General features: G+C 41.4%; 2 protein-coding genes across 2 annotated transcripts in view; both read left to right on the forward strand.

Annotated features, from left to right (window-relative positions):
* Positions 1 to 1,757: 1,757 nt before the first annotated feature.
* Positions 1,758 to 13,125, forward strand: TMEM35A (transmembrane protein 35A). The gene is made up of 2 exons (XM_061178737.1): positions 1,758 to 1,984; positions 11,453 to 13,125. The coding sequence occupies exons 1-2, from the start codon at positions 1,865 to 1,867 to the stop codon at positions 11,864 to 11,866; spliced, it is 534 nt and encodes a 177-aa protein (XP_061034720.1). The 5' UTR covers positions 1,758 to 1,864; the 3' UTR covers positions 11,867 to 13,125.
* A 1,689-nt stretch (positions 13,126 to 14,814) lies between these two features.
* CENPI (centromere protein I) overlaps positions 14,815 to 22,869 on the forward strand; it is a 29,146-nt gene continuing 21,091 nt past the window's right edge. The window contains exons 1-5 of the mRNA XM_061178451.1: positions 14,815 to 14,943; positions 16,598 to 16,833; positions 17,455 to 17,592; positions 21,839 to 21,957; positions 22,244 to 22,351. Coding sequence (XP_061034434.1) covers positions 16,611 to 16,833; positions 17,455 to 17,592; positions 21,839 to 21,957; positions 22,244 to 22,351 — 588 coding nt within the window. The 5' untranslated portion in view covers positions 14,815 to 14,943; positions 16,598 to 16,610. The remainder of the gene's footprint in view (positions 14,944 to 16,597; positions 16,834 to 17,454; positions 17,593 to 21,838; positions 21,958 to 22,243; positions 22,352 to 22,869) is intronic.

Consider the following 22,869-nt stretch of genomic DNA (forward strand, 5'->3'; position numbering starts at 1 on the left):
ACTATGCAACAAGCCCATTGGGAGCAGGGTCTATGCCTCATTTATCTGTGTATTCCTACAGTGCCTAATTCACTTGTGTGCACGTTGTAGTCACTCACTAATTTATAGGTCGAATCATAATAAGAGTCTGAAATGCTTCCACTATAAGATATAAATGATTGCTAAATCTTAAAGTGTTACCACTCCCCAGGATATTTGCATTTAATTCATCAAATTTTTCCCAATCAAGATATATTAGGATCTGGTGCACAACAGGGGTTGTTCTAGGTACTGTAGGGGATATACAGAAGTTGTTCCTCCCTTTTAAATGCTTATAATCTAAACCAGTTGTGGAGTGGATTAGGAAGGCAGAAGAAGCAAAAAGAGAACCACATCCACTGAGGTATCATTATGTTAGACACTGTGCTAGGCAATTTACTAACATGGAATTCTTACAACAGACCTTTGAGGCAGAATTTTCATTCACATTTTATAAATGTGGAAATGGAGGCTCAGATAAATGACTTATCCAAGTTCACAGAGTTAGTGGTAGAGCTGGGATTGAAACCCTGGACCTTCAGGGTCTGATGCCAGACTGTTCTCTCTCTCTTAATGAACACTGCCTCTCTAAAAGGTGTGTGTGTGTGCACGCGTGCACACACGCACACTGTGTAATTGTGAGCACTGTGTAATTACAATGCTCAGCAGTATCAGGTAAGTGTCATATTTACGATACAAAATATTATACAGAGAGGCAGTAGAGCAATGGATAAGAACCTGGGCTCTGGAAATGACTGCCCAGGTTTGAATTCTGTCTCTCCACTTACTAGCATATACTCTTGGGCAAGTTGCTTAACTTCCCTGTGCCTCAGTGTCCCATCCATAAAATAGGAACTCATATCTAGCTCACAGTGTTGCTGTTAAGATGAAATTAGTTAATACAAGTCAAGGGCAGTGTCTAGCACTTAGTAAATGGTCAATAAATATTGGTTACTATCACAGGAAATCAGAGGAGGGAGAAATCATGTCCAGCTGGCAGTGGATCAGGGAAGGCAAAGGAAGTGACATTGAAGAAAAGGCTGAATGCTAATGAAGAGTGATAGAGCAGGGAAAGGGAATGTAGGGGAGGTAGGAAATCTCAGGTTGGATGGGACCATGAGTGGATAGGAGATGAGGGGTGGTAGTGGGAATCACTGGAAGATAAACCTCCAAAGAGAGGCAGAGGTCAAAATGTGGAGGCCCTTAAATGCCAAATTTAAAATTCTGGAGTTAACCACTGGGCAATGGGAGCCATGAAAGGTTTTGGAGGAAGAGGAAGATAAAGCCTTCTTTGGCAGCAATCAAGCTGGACAACTTTGCAGATTTATCCTCGAGTGTTACCAACTGCAGAAACCACCAACTCTGAGGACTAATGTTTTGACTGAGGGAAAGGAAAAGGGGAGAGAAGGGGAGAGGTTGGAAAAGGGGAGTGAATAATTAAAGGACTATACAGATAAAAAGCACTCCTGGTGCGAAGTGGTAGAACGGTCTTCCTTCCTCATTGCAGAGGCAGCCCAGGGACTGAACTCGAAGCATAACCTACCTTTTCCGCCATTTAAGACTTGAAGTTTCCACCTCAGTTTAGGATTTCCTTTAATATCGAGACTGTGCTTTTGGCCAGTGCGGGGAGAGCGTAGGGCATTAGGACCCAGCGATTGTTGTAGTGAGAGAGGTTGAATCTCGGTCTCTCAATTTTTCCCTCGAGCTCCCTCCTCTCCCTTTGTCATTCTAGCTGCCTGCTGCCTCCGCAGCGTCCCTCTAGCTCTCTCTGTGCTAAGTGCCTGCGCCTTAGACAGACAGGGTGCGCAAAGCAGCAGTATTAGTCGGGACCTGCCTTGGTGACCCCATGGCATCCCCTAGAACCGTAACCGTCGTGGCACTCTCAGTGGCCCTGGGACTCTTCTTTGTTTTCATGGGGACTATCAAGTTGACCCCCAGGCTCAGCAAGGATGCCTACAGTGAGATGGTAAGTGAAGCAAACGGGTGATGAGGAGCGCACCCCCAAGGGATGGCGAGTACCTCTCCCCTTCTTTCCTTCCCGGTCCACGGTCCCAGCCCTTTCACCCCTACCCCCACCCCGGACCCTCCCTTCTCCCCAACAACTTTGCAGCTGGGAAGGAGCAGCCGGACGAGAGCGATTTCATTTGCGGGCTATGCCGGGAGCAACTGTTTTGGAGCCACTGAATGCCAGTTGGGGGAGGGGTTGCCCAGTGAGTACCCCCACCCCCAAGTAAACCGGAGGGCTGAGACCTGCGTAACACCTGTCATTGGCAGGAGCCCTTCCCTCCTTCCAGCACACCCAAAGTCCCGGCAGCCAGTCTGCAAGTCTGATTCCTTCCCTTGGAGCTAAGAGTTTAGCAAGCTGGAGAGTTTATTTATCTTGGGGAAGAACAAAAGGCAAGGAGGAAATAGCTGAGGGCGAATAGGGCTACTGAAACAAGGAATTTTTAGGGGCGGGGAAGGTATTCCTCATCCCTGGCGGAGAGCCGATGGTGTTCCCCTAGCCGCCTGGGCGTGTGTCTATATCCTGGAGACAAAGCCGTCTTGGCCCAAATAAAGGTCACCGAGAGCCTGCTTCTTCCCCTTCTCTCAAGGGAGAGCTGGATGTTTTGTTTTATTTTGTTTTGTATATGGGCTAATCTGCAAAATCTGCAAAGTCTGCTTTTCCTCTCCTGCAAAATAGTCCTTAATCCCCACCTTGTCTCCTGTGGATGCCCAGGGCCAGGCCCTCTGCAGGTTTTCCCCTCCGCAGAGTTAGAATCACCTGAAGGTGAATGGCCAAAACATCTCCTCTGCAACCTGGGGGCTGGGCTGCTCTCCACAGTTGGGTGTGAAGAGGACTTGTTCCTATGCTGTGGAGTACGAGGTGATGGCAGGGGATGTTTCCAGCACTTCCGCTCTCGCTTCTCCCCCTGTCACTTTGCCTCTTCATTTCCCCACCCCAGCTGAAGAGAACCTGCTTCTCACTGCTTTTGCCAGGCTGCCAGTAATGGGAGGGAGCCCATTAATGGGTTCTCAAGGTCAAGAAGGAAAAGAGCTTAGGGGAGGAACAGGAGGGAGAAAGAAGAAAGGCAAGAGGGATTCCCCATTAGGGCTAAGGCAAGGAGGAATAACCCCACACGTTGACAGTTGACAGGAATAAATAGCTCTCCTGGAGCTCACTGCGGAGCCTTCCAGAGCCCCTCAACGTGAGCTGCAAGTGGATGGAGTCTGGCAAATTGTAGACGCTCAGAAATGTTTGCAGGCAGCTCTGGCTTCTGTCTCAGGGTTTGAGCTGGTGTTTCCCATGTCTCCCTCACCACAGGATCACCTTGGGGTCGGGGAGGGTGGCTGGGACTCAGGGGCCAAGGTCTAGCCCCAGTTGCAAATCCTAATGTGTTTCTCCTTCCCCCTTTCCCTCCTCCCAGAACATTTGACCAGATGGAATTGAAATCAGGTCAAAATGAGTATCCAAGGCCACCTGCATTGGGGAGGGGAGGGGAAGTGGGGTAGCAGAAGCCACCAAAGGCAGAGGGAAAGGGTGGAGGGGAATTGCCACTATATTTTTGTCTTGGCAGCAGTAGTTTGGTGTTAGATTATAAATAAATGCATATGCTCTTGCTTTTCTTTCCTTTTCATATATGCATACATTTATATGTTTGTGTGTGTGTGCCTTGGGTATATTTAAGCTTTCCCTTGCCTTAGGGACATAGTACCCTTCTTCAGTATACTCCCTGTCTCCCTATATCCTGCTCAGCTGCTTTAGAGGCCGCCCAAGCTGCACCCTAAGTACAGTGTTAGGTTTTGCAGGCAATCCAACTAAGATGGAGTCACCGGGAAGCTTCCTATCAGCTTGGCAGGAGCACATGAGGAGGACCAGCCACAAATGGGTTTGCAGTAGGTTTCTTCCTAGGGTGTGGAGCTGTCTATTACAGTTTAATGAAAGGCAGAAGAAATATATGAAGATTCCATATCATACAAAGGAACATATTTAAATAAGTATAATCTAATACAGCAGTACAGAACCATTGTGTGTGTGTGTGTGTGTGTGTGTATGTACGCACAGTTCCGTGCTTCTGTGCTCGGGCATCCGGAGGCAATGGAAGAACTATATCTAGCTGGGAGGTAAACTTCACAGTAGCATGAAGCTTGAGGAGGATTTTCAGACCGCCGTTTTCCAGGGTCCCCTCCTGCACTGAGCATTGGACCCCAGGCTAGAGATGGCTTTCTGGCATAGGGCCCACTGCATAGTGCCTGGGCCGGCCCAGCTTTATTGTTGAATCCATAGGGAGTGGGGACAATTCAGTTCTAGTACAAAGAAGTTGCTCAGTTTATATTTGTTGAGTGGCTGGGTGAATGAATGAGTCATTGTAGCATTGTCTTGGCTTGTCACCACCCTTCAGATTTCTCTGGTTGGCTCTTGATGATGCAGTTCAGAAGCCATTTCTTGCCCAACCAGAGATCAGCTGGGATGATTATCTGGGATTTTCTGTTTTGCATTTAGGAGTGATTCCTCTGCATTGATGGACTTAGTCATGTATTGACTGCAGTGGCTTTTTGTATAAAATCTCAAGGTGTTGTTGTTGCTCTTGTTGTTTATTTGTTCTTTAAAACATCTCTGTGAGGTAGATTCATTTTTTAAAGTTATGCTTATTTTACTGATGGATAAACTGAAACAGAGCAAGTTTAATGACTTATCCAAGATCCTAGGGTAAGCTGCTGTTGGAGCAGAGATTAGAAACCAAGTCTGTGACTCAGTATTCCCAGTAGAGGAGTCATTAATGGTTACAACTGCTTTTTTGGATGTCAGAACTTACAACCGATTCTTGAAAATATCTGGCACATTTTTTCTCCTTTTTTGGTACCAGTTTAACTGCCCCAATCCCATATTTTGGGGTTTCATTTTACTTCGAAACCAAGTTTTCAAATTTAGAGTTTTGTTTTTTTTTTTTTTTTGCTTTTCTGTCAACTATTTTTTCTTGTTCTAAAGCTATTAGTGTTATGCTTAGGTGTTATCCCCTCCGTGGAAAATCACTGCTAAAAACCAGACAGACAAATGACTATGAACTTCTTTCCTGTCTCTACTGGGGAAGCCAGGAAAGGTTAGTGGAAGGAGTACAGACTTTGAGTCATGTAGGTTTGGGTTCAAGACCTGACTCTCTTAGTGTCTGTCTCGGTCTCCTCATCTGTAAAATGAGGATAACAACCTACCACAGGAAGTTGTTGTAAATATTAACTGAGATTACATATGGAAGCATCTAGTACAGTGTATGAATATGGTAGGTGTTCAAGAAATGCTCTGGGTTGAGGTGATGATAATTGATTCTATTTTATGCAATGGTTTCCTGACTAATTTGAATGGCCAGTTTAAGGGATTGAAATCAGGCATGTAAAAGAGCAAGATGCTATTTCCTTATGCCGTGGTGAACAGACCTCTATGCAGTTAGCTAATATAGAAAACTCCACACTTGCTGCTGGGTAATACACAGTGGATCCCATGCAGAATTTCCGGATGCCTCTCTTGAATAGCCTGTTTGGTATGTGTCACTCCATACCTCCTCCCAATTTAGCAAGTGTCATTATAGAGTACTCTAAATCCCACGTGAATTCAACACGACTGACCACTCCCCTGACTAAATGCCTTCATTAATTCACTTGAAATTGTGAGACAGCACTTACAAATGCTGCTAAGCAGTTTAACATATGAAGGGTTGACTTGCTCTAAATTTGGTGTTCAGCTCTTTGTAACAGTGGTTCTATCCTATAAGCACAAAGGGCCACAAATGGAATAGTAAGAAAACACCACAAATCCTGTCACATTGAAGCCAAAGGATTTTGACCCTGAGGAAGAGAGGGCAAGTCTCTGACAGGGCAGGTCTCTGCCACTTCTTTGCATCCCCTTATAGGGAAGGTTTGTTGTTGATTTGGACGATTTGCTTATTTATAGTTAAATGCCCTCCAGTATTTCCCCAGGGTTTGTGTAGCCCTAGGAAAATACTCCAGATAGGTTTGGGCAGTTTATTTAATGTCCATAGGTGATCTTTTATACTTCCAATCACACTATTAATTGCTTTCCAACTACATAATAGTTGGAATGATAAGGTAATAATACTAAGATAATAATAATAAGATAGTAATTTACTGATGCTTAGACTGTTCTCTGAGGTGGTACAGTACGTTTATTCCTTCAGAGAGGCAACTGACCCTGAGATGTGAAATGACGTTGCTTAGTTCACACAGCTAGCCATCCTAAGCTAAACTACATTGAAATTTATGCCAGGGAGCTTATAGCCTCTCAATGGCCAACAGCTGTGCTTGTTTCAGAGCGACTTTTGACTGACAGTGGAAGTCAGACCCTTCTCCCCTTAGATGCAATCTGGGAGGGATCCACTTTGGTTAGTAGGACCAGGTTTGCCAGCTTCCTTTTTAGGTGGGCATTTTATGACAGTGGAAGGTAGAACTGCTTAAAAGGTGTTTTTCATTCACATGGATATTTGGCAATTAAACATGTGATGGTTTATTATTGCATTTAAGAAATGATCTATGATTCACATATGGCTATTTTTCCTACAGAGATTCAGGAAAATCATACTTGAAACAGTAAATTTTGCAGCACTTATGTAGCCTTTATGATCTAAGATATCAACCAGGCTGAGATTTTTAGCCAAAATATATTTTTGTCAGTGCCCTCTTTTGCTTTCATATAGTTTTTTCCCTGTAAATTGTATTGAGGTATAACATACATACTGAAATGTGCGCCTAAGTGTATACAGCTTGAGGAATTTTCAGAATCCCCCTGCGTAACCAGCACCCATATCAAGAAGCAGAACATGACCAGCATCCTAGAAACCTCCCTCCTGGCCCCTTCCGATTACTACCTCCCCAAGGGTAAATCCCAACTCCAACAATATAAGTTAGTTTCATCTGTTTTTGAACTTTATATAAATGGAATTATACAGTATATTAGCCAAAAATTTTTTTCTTTTACCTAACTAGCATAAGTGAACTAAAGTAAACCAGTTGTGAGCTGCTCAAGTTTAATGTAATTAATATGAGATCATGGCCCCTGGGGTGTTGTGAAGAATAAATGATAAAAAGAAAAAAGGTATAACTAAAGAAAGGCTCCATATGATTTTTACTCATGTCTGAATCATATCGTCTCATACTATAAAAACGGACCTGCTTGAATCATTGCTATTATCATTTAAATAATTACTGTGGCTTGCAAACATATGGATTTCTAATTGTGTGGTTCATTAATGATAAAATATGTGTGTGTGGCCCTTGGTTGATGCTATGACGTTATGATTCTTTGACCAAATCTCCAAAATGCTCATTTAATTTACAAAAGGGGAAACTGAGGTAATAAAATACTTAGTAATTTTCTGCAAGCAATTTAGGGGCAAAACTAAAATTGGAATTTAGCTTATCTTAGCCCAAGGATATTGCTAGATGACTGCCTTTGACTAAAGGGATTTGAAACATTTGACTAAACCCTTCTGTCTCCTGCTTCCTTCCCCTATAAGGAAACTATGGTTTCAGGGTCTGGGTCATGGCAATGAAAAAGAAACAGACATAACAAAGTGAACTTCCAGAGCCTTTTGGGAGAGTGACTCAGTCAACTCCCTTTATTCTTACTGTCAGAACAATTAAAGTCGTTAGAGATCTAATTACTATAGACTTAAGACACATGACCCTTCTATTGTTGGAATTGAGGTGGCCCAGACCAAGTATTGTTGCTGCTGGCAATAGCAGGATACTTTTGATGTCTCTATCCTACTCCACAGGAGAAAGAATAAAGGGCTTCCTAGACTGTCAAAACCACATCCAAGCTTAGTCCCATCTCTAAGTTAAACATGACTTCCCTATCAGGAGTCATGGAGAATAGATGCTATCTGTACCTACTCAGCTTTGAACTAAAGATTTGATGAAATGGCTTATCCACATGCAGTTTCCTCTTGAGGAAAGAAGGAAAGAAAGAGGCAACTGCTGCATAAAAATATCTACAGCTGCAGTTTAAGAGGTTAGGTAAACAACTGAAAAAGTAATATGGAGTTAGAGCAAATGGAGAGAACAATGATCACTGAAGTCATAGGAACTTGATTTAAAGACCTGGAATTTGGCCTACAGATTTCACTATAGTATAGATAAAAATCTATTCCTAAATGATGGGTGGTTAGCCCTAGGCAAAAAAGGAATGTTTCCAGAAGCCATTCAGTCAGCATCTGGAAATCTTGGCTCTGCACTGACTGTAAGAAACTCATCCTGCTTCCTGTGTTCATCATGTCAGAAGGTTACACTTAGGATTTAGGAACTGCCTCTTGGGGAGCTTTGTGTTGCTAATTTAAAAAGGTCCTAGCTTGAAAGTGTTAAGGAAAACTCTTGGGTCTAGATTTCTTTCCCTTATGTCCCTCTGCTACCATCACCAGAGTGTTGAGGGAGAGAGAGTGGGCAGGTGGCATCTAGGTTAATAGTGAGAGGAAACTACCAGATGCCCTAATCCTCGGCTCAGCTCTGCTCCACATGGGTCTAGCTCAGTTCAGCCCAGGGTTTTACTCTGCCTACTGGTCAACCTCTCTCCTAATTTCTCTCTGAAAATCCCTGATTTAACCTAAAATGGGAAGAGGGAGGAAGAACGACTGATACTTTGTGTTTCACTATATGCTCAGGAACAGGTTAGGGACTAGAGGTGAATAAAGGTAAATAAAGACAGGATCTGACAGGTCTAGGATTAGGAAGAGGTGTGAGGCAGTGTTGTGCAAGTGCAGAATCAGATCCTGCCTCTATTTAAAGTTGTGATATTTTATTTGTTGTGGATATTATTTACCTTAATCAATGAGTGTTTTGGTGCCTTCTTAAATTTTGCACTCAGGGGACATAGGCTTACTTCATCTTAGTCCCAGCCCTGCTCAGGAAAATGAGGCTCAGAGAGGGCAAATAATTTGCCCAGGGACACCAACTAGAAAATGACAGAGATGGGATTTGAAGCCAAGCCTGTTTGAATCCAAATCCATTCTTTTTTTTTTTTTTTTTTACTAAACCACTGGTCTTGAAACAGTACTCATAAAGGACTATCTTGTGCTACTCATGATAATTAATCCATGAAATAAAGGTGCATTCACTAGAGAAATGACTTAACATTTGTTCCAAACTAGAGTGTGTGAACACTATTCTAAGCACCAGATGCTCCTGACAGGTCAAGTTGGCTTTCTGCCTGATTCTTGTAATACTTGTCTTGCATCTGGTGCTTTTGACTATTCTCTTCTTAAAATTTTTGGCCCCTATGACCCCATCTCTCCTGGTTTTCCTCCTACTTTTCTGACCACACTTGCTTCTGTCTATTTTGTGGATTCTCTTCCTCCTCCCATTTTTTAAATGTCTGTCACACATTTTCCCACTGTATACATTCTACCTGGGCATACTGATAACTGTCAATTCTGTATCTTTACCCTAGACCTCTATTATTGAACTGCCTACCAGACATCTCCACTTAGGTGTCTTAGAGATACTTCAACTAAAAAACTCCAAATTGAGTTCCTCATTCCTTCCTGCCCCATCCCCCTCTTCTTCTGGATGCATTCTTGACTTCTCCATTTCCCTCAGTATCCACATCCAATGAGACATCAATTCCTGTTGATTGTGCATTCAAAGTATCCTTGAGTCTCTCCCCTTCCCTCTATCCTTACTGTCATTACTCTAGCCCAGTTCTCTCACCTGATCTCCTCGCTTCCAGGCATACCCCTTCCAATCCATCCTCCATGCTACTTCCAGAGGGACCTTCCTTAAAAGCAAATTATGTTGTTCCCCTGGCTTATAGGATAAAGTCCAGCTCCACAACGTAACACTCCATGATCTGATTCATATCTGTCTTCTCTGTCTCATCCTTTCCCCCTTCCTCCCCCAACCTATGCTGAGCTGGGGCAGTGTTCGAAACACGCCAGTCTATTTTGTGCTTCAGGGCCTTTGCTCATCCAGCTTCCTCTGCCCTCGATGCCCTTCCCTTATTGATCTTGCAAACATCTGCTCTTCTTTTAAGATTCCACTCTAGCTTTTCTCAGTCCCCATCTAGGGAGATTTGACCACTCTGGTGTGCCTCCACTGTACCTACTACATAGTTTATTTCAGCACCCATAACACTTTATTGCACTTATGTACTTCCATAAGTTTTCTTCTCATAAACTCAAACTTCAGGAAGGCAGGGCTTTTGAATGATTGATGTCTGTATCCGGAGTACCGAGTACAATGCCTAGCACAGGAGGCACTTAATAAATATTGAATGAATTAATGGATACTTCATGAAAACAAAGTAGTGGGCAAAACCAGAAAGACACTTGATAAAATCTCATCAATTTACTACAAAATGAGGATTGGGTCAATCTGAATAGTGAAAAATACGATTATCTATTACTCTAAGGTCAGTATAATTCTATTACTTTGTAGTATATCCAGTGCCTCCCTTCTCTGTTCCATGATATCTGCCTTTGGGCTACAATTAGACCTTATACAGTACTCTATTATATACCACTAACCATGCTGCTTTATAATGTTGTTTATGCATCTGTTTCCCCCCACTACACTGAGAGCTTCTTGACCCTATCATATTCATCTCTATATCTCCATCACATAATTCATAATAGGTATTCAATAAATGTTTATTGAATTAAAATTAATGAACTTGAACCAGGCTAATCAAAGTAGTGTCTTGTAAAATCCTAGGGATTTATCTCAATGACCATAAGAATGATTTTTGTCTTACCATATTTTAAAGCTATATAAGGGGCTAACATTTGCATACATTTAAATTTTTCTGTTTGCTTAGCACACACTTCTTTTATTTTTACAGATTCCACAAATGTAAACTCCAACTCAGCTCTTTTTTGAATTAACACAGATTCCAAATTAGGGAAGTCCAAATTAGTGAGGCTTTACCGCCTTGTCTCATTTTTGTTGGTATTCATATGCCTCTGGGTTTGGACAATGTAGGCACTAGAAAATGTGGATATGGCTAATCAGTACCAGTTTTTATGGGCCCAGTGAATTTTCTTTTAAATTCTTAATGTTGTTTATGATTTATGATCAGAAAAAATTTTTTTTAATAAAAGGTGCTTCCACTGCAGGGGGCATGGGTTTGATCCCTGATCGGGGAACTAAGATTCCGCATCCCGCCCACATGGCGTGCCCCCCCCCCCCAAATTTTTTTTTTAAGCTATAAAGCCAAATTCTCTTACCTTTGGTGCTGTTACTAAGGTTTAAATCACAGGGATCTCAGCAGATTGCTTGCTTTTTTCCTTAATTACAAGGCTTTTATTTAGGGGGCACAGTAAAAAAAGAATATGACACCCTTGGCTGGTGTGGAAAGGGAATGGTGGGGAAGGAGGACCTTGCTTGTGTTTTCTTCATTCTAATGTTAAAATCATGGTTAATGCAGCGATTTCCTTATGGTATTCCACTCTAGAAACGTGCTTACAAGAGCTATGTCCGAGCCCTCCCTCTGCTGAAGAAAATGGGGATCAATTCCATTCTCCTCCGCAAAAGCATTGGTGCTCTTGAGGTGGCCTGTGGCATTGTCATGACCCTTGTGCCTGGGCGTCCCAAAGATGTGGCCAACTTCTTCCTACTCTTGCTGGTGTTGGCTGTGCTCTTCTTCCACCAGCTAGTCGGTGATCCTCTCAAACGCTACGCCCATGCCCTGGTGTTCGGCATCCTGCTCACCTGCCGCCTACTGATTGCCCGAAAGCCCGAAGACCAGTCCTCTGAGAAGAAATCCTCGCTGCCAGGGAATGCGGGGAGTACCGGCAATGCGGGAAATACCGAGGAGCAGCCGTCCTTATATGAGAAGGCCCCTCAGGGCAAAATGAAATTGTCGTAGGAAAGCGGAAGTGCAAGAAAGTGGACCTTCCAGGCAGTTGCCTCCATGACACCCAGGAAGATGTCAGTGTGTGTTTTTCATTTGATTTATTTATCTTGGGGGAAAAGGGACAAATATAACCTGCAAGTTAATGGCCCTATTGGCTTGTGTACACCTATACCCTAAAATGACCTCCCCACATAGATGTATGTGCACCACCTTTAATCACTCTGGGGCAACTCTCACATCTTGCTGCATGTACATGTATATGGCTAACTATTGAAGTGTATTTGTGAGATGGACTCCAGCAAGCATGTGACTGTGAGATTAAGTGTGGGAAAATGTTACTTACTGTGTGGGTGTGTTTGCGTGTTTGCACACACGTGCGAAGGAGAAGGCTCTGATCTTGAACTAATCCTGCAAAGGTATCCTTCCCTTCATAGACTGATTCTAGTGAAGGCAGAATAAAATAAATCCCCTATAAAGAGAATCCTACTTACTTCTTGGTATAAAACAAACTATGTATTCCCATGGGATGGGGGAATCCCTCGCTAGATTAAGCTGAAAACTTAAACCTACCACCTTAGGAAAAATTTCCTTCAATTTGAGACACTGAGTTACATGTAAAATGAATTAACGTCTACTTTAACAGTTGTTTAAATTGTAACTACTCCATACTGAGTTTAATTAAAATAAGGGAAATGTGCAGTCAATAGATAATCTAATTCTTCAAGTGATAAAATTGGAAGTTTCACCTTGCCTTTGTCGGAGCCCAACCTACTAAGCTCCTTTACTCACACTTGGAAACTGAAACAGTAAACTTTATATCGGACATCTTTTTTGGATTTTCTTAAGCCAAAAGCTGCCTCACTTCCACTATTCTCAGCAGCTAACCAGGATTTGGCAGCTGCTCCACTGTTGCGGTTGAGGGAGCGAGGATTAGTCCCGTTAGAAGTCTGTGAATCTCAAAACTAGCTGTTCTCTTAAATCATCTGAAATTTGACAGAGGAGCCGTATCCAGTGTTTTGCTGCCAAACAGATTCACTATTCCTATTGAATTTTCATTGAGCTTTGCTAGTGTAAGCAGAGATCCAAGTTACCCCCACAGCTGTCTCCTCTACACCTCTTTATCATTCCAATGAGTGGAGTTTAGCTGGGGGAAGGACATTTGATATAGGTTAGTTGGATTGAGCAGTATGAAAATTTGCTTTCTTCATTACGTACTGCTGCTTCTCCTTGTTAGATGTGCTTTGATGGTTTTAATATTATTGTGCCAGGGATGGGGAAAGGGGTGGGAGTGTTGTGTGTGGGGGGAGTACAAATTATTGTATTTTCTTCGATATTATTGTTCTTGTTGATTGATACCTCTCTGTCTTATTTCTCTCATTCTTTCAAAATAAAAATTTTTGAAGTTTGGAGGAAGTGGTCTGGACAAATAATGAAAATCTGGAAAGAAAGGGTCATGTCATGGGATTCAGGTTGTCTTATTTTTGAGTGGATGAGGGAGGAGGATAAAGAGAAGGGGGAGTACAATAACTTAATATACTAATGAGGTTACTAACTTTCCAATCTCATTTAAGTTTCCTCACACTTCTGTGATGTCAGCACATAAGACAGAAAGCCACAAAATTAGATCTCAATACAGTTCCCAGGTTTGGGGAGTTCTGCTTTATTAGGTGATGCCAAGGGAAGGTAGAAGAATGAGTTCAGAAATAATTGCAGGTATATTAAATAAAGATGAACCAGTGTCTCTCACTATATATGCATCCAAAAACTGGCACAAATTCCAGTGCCACAGACTTGTCACATTAGGCAAGTTATTTTACCACTCAGGGCCCCAATTTCATTTACAAAAATAAGGGGATTGAAGGCTTAAAATTCTTTCCAATTTACATTTGAGTATGAAATGATTATGAAAAAATGACTCAAGAAATTTTCAGTTTTACTAGATAAGGAAGATCAGCTATCATAGAAAATACTGAACACTCAGTTCTCATGCATGATTAAATATGATTTCTTGAAAGTACTTTGAAAACAATGTAAGATGTGGTAAATAATCATTTTTTGCTGTAGTCTTTCCCAAATACATCAACTTAGTCTGATTCTTCATCTCTCCCCAAGATTTCAAAGTTTCCTCCCACACTTTTGCCTATAGTTTATGGGTATATTTTGGCCTCAAAAAAATCAGTGAGAGTCATTAAATTTTTATCTTTCCTCTCCAGTTCCTACTCTAGTAAGAGACTAAACTAGGGACTAAGTTCAGGTCTCAGACTAAGCCCTTGCTGCTGTTTTAGCCAGTTTCTTTAAGGTCCATCGATTCCTCAAAGTTAGGAATCTTTACTTGTTGACTGGCCGGCTACCTACAAGATGCCACATCTGGCTCAGGACATACGTTTCCAGCATACTCTAGAAGGTATGCGTGCCCATCCTCGGTAAAAGGAGGGCAAATTCAGCCGCCGTCCTTTCCTCCCACCTCCTAGCGACAGCTTCGGAGGTGTCAGACCCTTTAACCTAATTCTCTTGCCCAACATGGGAGAAGCAGCCTTTATTGAGAAGTTTGCAGTTTCATATTTTCCTACAGATTCAAAGTCCCGACCTTTGGGGTCAATCTGAGCAAATGGATCACTGTAATTGGTCTTGTTAAATTCAAGAACCGAGACACTAATTGTTCCGTTTTAGGCACAGTGACGAATGGGAACAATATTAGAACAGTGGGAACATCAGCCAATCGGCTGATTTCAGCAGCAACTGCCCGCTAGCCGGGCGTCCCCGGGCCTGGCGGGTGTGGCCGGCGGCTCTGCGGAATTGCGTTTGCGTCAGCGTGGGCGCGCGCGCCGCTTCGCGCCATTGAGCTGTGACCCAACCAATCAGGCTTCAGCAGAGCGCGCGGCTCCGCCCTGAAGCCCTCTGTGTCGCCGCGGAAGCGCATGCGCGGGGCGGAGCCCGCTCATTCGAATCCGGGAGGTGACGTTTGGACTCCAGAGGCTTTGGGACTGAGGAATATTTTAGGTGAGGTGCTTTTAAACACCGGGCAAAGTGGGAGCCCCGAGGCCGAAGGGAATCATTCTCCTGACTTCTGAGCAAGACTGTCCTACAAGGTATCGGGTTTTTCCCCAGACCGGGAATCTGCCCAGTGGGTCAGTTGTCGTGGCCAAGTTCCCTCCCTGCTGGGGCAGGCTGTGAAAGGGGGTCCTTGGGGAGCGATGGGACGGTTCCACCGGAAAGGGCCAGAAGCTGCTCGCCCGCCCTTCTTTCGTAGGACCCGAGGAAACAACTCGGAACCTGGAACCTCTCGGTGGGTTAGACATACATATTGCTCTTCTGCTCCAGCCTCATCTGTTCTAGGGAGGTGGGGTTGAGTGTCATTACGACCATTCCCTTAGTTTTTCCTATTTGAAGCCCAAAACTTAGAAGTCATTCTGGCTTCCTCTCTTTCTTTTTCCCTACATCCAGTTCCTTTATTACGGCCTTGCCCAGTCTCCTTCCAAAACATTTCACGAATACAATCATTTTCTACCTCTTCTACCATTTACACCTTAGGCCAGGTTCAGATTGCAGTCATATCTCTTCTGGACTTTTGCTAGACCCTTTTAATTGTCTATTTCCACTCCTGCACCCCTAACATTCTATTCTCCGCACTGCAGCTAAAATGATCTTAAAACATAAATCAGATGGTATCACTCCTCTCTGTAACAGTCTTCCCTTCCCCCATAGTTGCTTATGACACTTAAAAACCAAATTCCTTGTTCTGGCTTACAAGCCCCAATATAGCAGTCCCTGTCTGCCTTTTTGACTTCGTCTCCCACTACTCTGTACCTCTTTCATGCCACTACCCCACCGACCCTCGCCTCTTACCGGTGTTGTTGCTGTTTCTTTAACACACAGAGCTCTTGCTTTAAGGTCTTAGCATGTCTTGTTCTTTCCTCTCCATGAAATACTCTTCCACCAGCTCTTAACATGGTTGGTTCCTCCTGGCATTCAAATCTCAGCTTAAAGGTCACATCAGAGAGGCGTTCTCTGAACACTTATTCCAAAGTAGCTTCTCACCCCCACCTCTCTTCTATGACATCACTGTATATTATGTTCACTATTAGTTATTTACTTATTTATTGACTCTCACAACTCCTCTTCACTCCACCCCCATAAGTTTCATGAGAGCACAGACCTTGACTGTTTTGTTATTTTATCCCCGGTGAGTAGAATTGTGCATGGCATATATTGTAGATGATGCTCAGTAATTATTTATTGAATAAGTGAATTATCGGGGCATGTTTCTGTTCTGAGAATCCTTGGTTTGGCCACCAGTTTGTCTTTAACTTAGCACTGACAAAGCAGGCAGCATTAAAGTTTAAAAGCAAAATCAAGGCAGGGTGGAGAAAAATAGGAGTGGAGAAAGTAACATTGAGTTCATGAGATGGATTAGTTTTGGACTCACTTATGTGATATAGCCCTTTTAAGAGAATTTGTTATGTTGCCTGTACTCTTACTGTTTTTTTCCCCTCACAAGGCCAGCTAGTGAATGTTACCTTGGAGAGTTGTTTCTGTTCCTATTTAGGTCAAGGGCTTTTTGAGAAAGTTAACCTATAGATTTTGTTGCCTGGATTGCTGTCAGTTTTTTTATTGTGTACCTGTATGCTAGGTCCTCTGTACTAAATGTGGGAATACCGGCATGTGTGATCCCTGTCTTTGTGGAGTAAAAAGGGAGGGACAGTTTGGCTGGTTAATGGTAACTTGACACTTGTTTCTGTATAGAACACGTGCAGTAATGTCACTTCAAAGGAAAGTTAAGAACTCTCAGGCACGAAAGAGGACTTCACAAGGTAGTAATAGCTATCAGACTAGACTCTCGGCCTGGAAAGTAAAAGAGGACCTAAGTGACTCAAAGAGCATCTTGAAACATGGACAAAACAATCCAGTGGAAGATTATGAACATGCTGATGATCAAGTAGAAGGCGCTCTGCAAATAGCACTGACATACTTTGAGAAAGGTAAGACAGATTGTTTTCCTTATGTTAAGTCCTATTCCTGTAAAAATATTCAGACTTTTTTTCTTAAGGATTTTTAAAGGAAAGCATATTTTTGCTCATTCGTGATTTTTGTTTATTTAATGGACATTTATTGAGCACTTACTACATATCAGTATGCTAGGTACTAGGGATATAGCAACAAAGCATGTTCCTGGCAGAGTGGTTTCCAAACTGTTGCACATTGGGATTTCCCGAGAATCTTTAAAACCCGCTGGTACCTGGCATCCACTCTTAGACTTTCTGATTTTATTGGTATGGGATACAAGCTGGGCATTGGGATTTTTTAACGGCTCCTTAGGTGATTCCAATGTGCAGCAAAGTTTGGGAACCACTGCCCTAGTTTTTGAAACAGCTTAGTCTAAGTTCAGTGCTTTTAGTTAGTTTAGAGCAGAGAAGCCAGGGCAGGATTCAGTTTTCCTGCTTTGCTGTGAAGTGTTCTAGGGTTTTAAAGGCTTTGAAGGGTTTTTAGGAAGACATCTTTTACGTAAAGCTATTCCTTTGAAGAATCCTAATTGTAACTGTTGAGGCTGAGGAGTGAGAGAGTTTTAAAGTCCTCACTATTTAATATTGTTCCTCTTCCAGGTCCCATTAAAACTTCACAGAGTAAAGATAAAACCTTGGAGAAACACTTGAAAACTGTGGAAAATGTGGCGTGGAAGAATGGGTTAGCTCCAGAAGGAATCGACATTCTATTAAATGTGGCACTCAGTGGCAAATTTGGTATGTCAAGGGGATAAATTTTTCAGTTTGCTATTTGTTTTGCCTTTCAGACTTTGAATTAGATTGTTGATTGGAATCAGCTGCAGTTAAAGAACTATATATTTTTCCTATTCTCTTCATAAAACCAATCTGATAAGATTATATCAATAAAATGGGCCTTTCTTGTGTTCAGACTACCTTATGAACCAAAAGTTTCTATGTGCATATGCTGAAAATGGCTAGTTATCACATATCTTTACAAATAAAATGGATTCTTGTCACCAAATACATGGGAGCCATTTTTAGTATTTCTCTTAAGAAGGATAGATAATAATTTAAATAGTGTTGCTGGAAGGCACATTAAGAGTTCACTTGGTCTATTTTATTGCCTTTAGGTTCACTTATCTATGGCAAGTCCCTGTTGATACTGTCTCCATTCCAGTGTCTGTGGCCTTAATAGTCAAGATGTTTTTTCTTTTGTGCCAATGCTTCCTTTTCTGTTCTAAGTTCATTTGTAATGGCAGTGGGGGGAGATTCTTAGAAAGAAATATCTGTCCATTATTCTTTTTACTTGAGAAGAACCTTTTAACCTACTGTCACCCAAATTGAGACTTAGAGAGTATTTTAGCCCTTGAACATTCTCATTTTAAAGGTGAGGAAACTGAAGCCCAGAGTGGTTAAAGAGACTTGCTTAATCTCAGAGCTAGAACTGGGGAACTCAGATCTCCTAACTTCCCTTCTAGTGTTTATGCTGCACCACACTGCTACTGGGTTTTCTCCTTTTTTTTTTTTAAATTAAGACAACTATCAAAATTGAATACTTTATATACCATTTTCTAGCCCTTGCATATTGGGTTCCTTTGTGCATACCCTATCATGTTTGCAGGTGTGTGTGTGTGTGTGTCTGAGAGAGAGAGACAGCACATTACTAGCCGAATTCAGTATATGACTTCCAGGAATTTTAGTTCTCTATATTTTTTAAAATTTTTATTTATTTATTTTTGTCTGCGTTGGGTCTTTGTTGCTGCACGCAGGCTTTTCTCTAGTTGGGGCGAGTGGGGGCTACTCTTCGTTGCGGTGCACGGGCTTCTCATTGCAGTGGCTTCTCTTGTTGCAGAGCACGGGCTCTAGGTGCATGGGCTTCAGTAGTTGTGGCACGCGGGCTCAGTAGTTGTGGCTCACGGGCTCTAGAGCACAGGCTCAGTAGTTGTGGCGCATGGGCTTCGTTGCTCCACGGCATGTGGGATCTTCCCAGACCAGGGCTTAAACCCGTGTCCCCTGCATTGGCAGGTGGGTTCTTAACCACTGCGCCACCAGGGAAGTCCCTAGTTCTCTATTTTTACCTGATTAGTTCTCTTTGTTTTCCTAGAAAGTTAAACTTGACCTAATAAAATTGGTCTTCTTCTAAGTGGTTTCAGATTGGTTTTGACAAATTTCTAGGAATTCATATTTAACTGATTAGTGTCTATTGAGAACAATTCTATCTATCCCTTCTCCCCTTAAAACATGTATAGAATGTACAGATGTTTTCTAGTTTGGAATTTCTCTTTTCTTTTTTGATATCTCAGAAATTAATGTTTAGAAGGTTTTTGTGATGTTTGCCAGGTCTTTTTTTTTTTTTTTTTAGCAAACACGCCAGTATCTTTTTTTTTTTTTTTTATTATAGACTATCAAGGAGGAAGGAGGGCTTATTTATTTATTTTTATTTATGGCTGTGTTGGGTCTTCGTTTCTGTGCGAGGGCTTTCTCTAGTTGTGGCAAGCGGGGGCCACTCTTCATCACGATGCGCGGGCCTCTCACTATCGCGGCCTCTCTTGTTGCGGAGCACAGGCTCCATACGCGCAGGCTCAGTAATTGTGGCTCACGGGCCCAGTTGCTCCACGGCATGTGGGATCTTCCCAGACCAGGGCTCGAACCCGTGTCCCCTGCATTGGCAGGCAGATTCTCAGCCACTGCGCCACCAGGGAAGCCCTGTTTGCCAGGTCTTGTTGCAAATGCATGCATGTTTCAAAATGCATGCCTCAGACTTAGAAACTTGTATGTAACAATTTAAAAAATAATCTCTGGCTTTCTAGTCTAATTTCATTTTTCTGTTAAGCTGGAATTTGGTGACATTAAATGTAGCCTCATTAATTGCTTTTCTCCTTTTAGTTATTTCTGTGATATCCACTATCACTACCAGATCTTTATATGTAACTCTTTTGCTAAGTTGAAATAACATATTGAGGGGCAGGTGTGCTAGAAATGTCATAATTAGGTACAAAGGGACTTTGGACTCTTTAGTAATTGAAAAGTCACTGGGAAGTAAGAATAGAGTCTTTATTGATTTCTCCCTTTGAATTTGGTGCATGTGTAAAGTGTTAGCGGTCAGACTGTTGTAAACTTTACAAGGCTTGGGGGATGGGAGTAGGGGAGAAGAGAGGAGTAAAAACAAGATACCACGAGACTGGAAAGCAGAGATTTTTATTCTTGTGATTCATTACCTGCCATCACTGCTTCCTTTCTTCTCCACAGAATGATGGGGTAGGAATTGATGAGATATATTGTTGAAGTTATGTAGGATATATAAATCTAGAGATCTGATGTACAACATGATGACTATAGTTAGTAATATTGTATAGAATACTGGAAATTTGCAAGAGAATAGATTTCATGTGCTCTTACCACACACAAAGAATGGTAACTATGTGAGGAGATAAAATGTTAATTAGCTTGACTGTAGTAGTCATTTTATTATATATAGGTATATAGTGTCTGCTGGGTGTTGGTTCCAGGACCCCCTGCGGATACCAAAATCCTAGGATGCTCAAATCCCTTGATAAAATGGCGTAATATTTGCATATAACCTACACACATCCTCCTGTATACTTTAAATCATCTCTAGATTACTTATAATACCTAATACAATGTAAACACTATGTAAATAGTTGTAAATACAATGTAAATGCCATGTAAATAGTTGTCTTGTGTGGCTAATTCAAGTTTTGCTTTTTGGAACTTTCTGGAATTTTTTTTTTTAAACGAATATTTTCTGTCTGTGGTTGGTTGAATCCACAGGTGCAGAACCTATGGATATGGAGGGCTGATTATATCGTATCATCATGTTGTGCATCTTAAATATATACAATTTTTATTAAAAAAAAATAAGAGGTCTACACTAGTAGGAAAAGAAAAGATGTATAAGATGTTTCTGAGAATGCTACTTGCAGGCGAAGTTAAGAACAGTGTTATCTTGGTGAATGGATGTGATCACCATGCTATAATGCATGTAAGACAGCGTTTAAAGACCTGTATGTTTCTAAGAATGCTACTTGTGGGAGAAGTTGAGAACAGTGTTATACTGAATGGATGTGATTACCATGCTATAATACCTGTAAAACAGTGGTTAAAGACACATGTATCCAAGATATTGTTGAGGCTTCTACTTGCATGAGAAGTTGAGAACACTTTTTTCAGTGAATGGTTGTGATCACCACTGTATAATGCAAATAAAACAATGTTTAAATACAAAAAAAATTGATGATATACATGTATATTTAATTATTGAAGCCTTAATAAGCAGAAGTTGATATAGGGTATGCACAAAACTACTCGCAAAATCACTTCTATTAGCAGATGGGAGGATAGCATAGAAGCCAAGAGAGTATGATGGAAAGATTGGACCAATATAGAATGATATTACTACCAGCTAATAGTATAGTTGTTTCGTTCTGCTATCCTTCCCACTTTTTGGGGGGGGATGGAGACTAGAAATATATCTATTTATTCTTAAACATAGGAGCTCATGCAAGATATCTTAGAGTAGCTTTAAATAAATCAGAATCTATTATGCCATTTTAAAAAGTCCTTGAAATTTTCCTAGGAGTAAAAGACTTTTTGAGGTGTAATTCACATACCATAAAGTTCACCCTTTTGAAGCATACAATTCAGGGTTTTTAAAAAATTTTTTAGCATATTCATAGAGTTGTGCAACCATCACCACTATCTAATTTCCAAACATTTTCATCATGCCAAGAAGAAATCCTGTACTCATCCTCCCTTGTTAGATAAAAATATTAGAACCAAAGAATTTGCTTTATAGTTTATATTAAAAGTTAAAGGTACATTTTTGTTTCAAACTATGTTTTGTAATGATGATAAGAGATATTGAATATTATTTTATAGCCTTCAATGTGAAGTGAAATTTTTAGGACCAAGAGTTAATAATAGTAAGGAAACAGTCAAGATCCTAAAATGTAGTTTGATTTAGAGTTTGTCTGCTTTCCAGGGAGTGCTGTAAACACTCGGATATTCAAGTGTATGATTCCAGCAACTCTAATATCAGAAGATTCTGTGGTTAAGGCGGTCTCTTGGCTTTGTGTTGGCAAGTGTTCTGGTAGCACCAAGGTAATCTTTTTAAACACTTTGATGATAAGTCCTTCAGAACCACTTAAGGGCTGGCAAGGAAGAGCCACTTATGGAGTAATGGCAGTGGCCTTTTGTGCAAAGCCTGTAGTTTTGGAACAATGTAGCTTGATGCAAGGAGTCTGTTCAAACAGAAATTTTTACTGAGAGATAAAATCTATTATCCTTCTTTGTGCTAGAGGCTTCTAAAACAACCCTGAGGGGGAAATTAAGCTCCTTCCTCTGCAAGTTATATTTCTCTAAAGATAAGCATTTTGTCTCTCAATAGGTACTTTTTTATCGTTGGCTGGTTGCAATGTTTGACTTCATTGATCACAAGGAGCAAATTAACTTGCTCTATGGCTTCTTTTTTGCTTCATTGCAAGATGATGCACTGGTAAGTAAAAATTGGACAGCATCATGCATCGATCAAATGGTATGTGCTTGTATATCGATGCACCATATGTGCTTCAAAGTGCCACACAACTTTCCTTACTTATTTTAAAATATATGAAACACATAGAAAAGTATAAAGAGTAACATAACAAACATCTTTACACCTGTCTCTCAGATTATCAAATAAAATTTTTAATGCATTTGCTTTATATCTTTTTTAAGGAAATAATTGTAACAGATAGAATTGAGTTCACATTGGAGTCTCTTTGCTGATCTAGAGCAATGATTGCCATCTTTTCCCTTTTAAACCACTTCAGCAGGGTCCTTTGGGTCACTTATTGTACAGTTTCTTGATTAACACTGTGAAAACCTCATCAGAATTAATGAGGAGAGGATTACTTTTCATGAGATGCCAATGGACTGATTTTGATTAAATAGCATAATTATTCCCATTGAAAACATTAATAACTCTAAGAAATCAATCTACTGTCCACATGGAAGACTTTCAAGGACCATCAG

This window comes from Eubalaena glacialis, chromosome X (assembly GCF_028564815.1).
Source record: "Eubalaena glacialis isolate mEubGla1 chromosome X, mEubGla1.1.hap2.+ XY, whole genome shotgun sequence".
NCBI lineage: Eukaryota > Metazoa > Chordata > Mammalia > Artiodactyla > Balaenidae > Eubalaena > Eubalaena glacialis.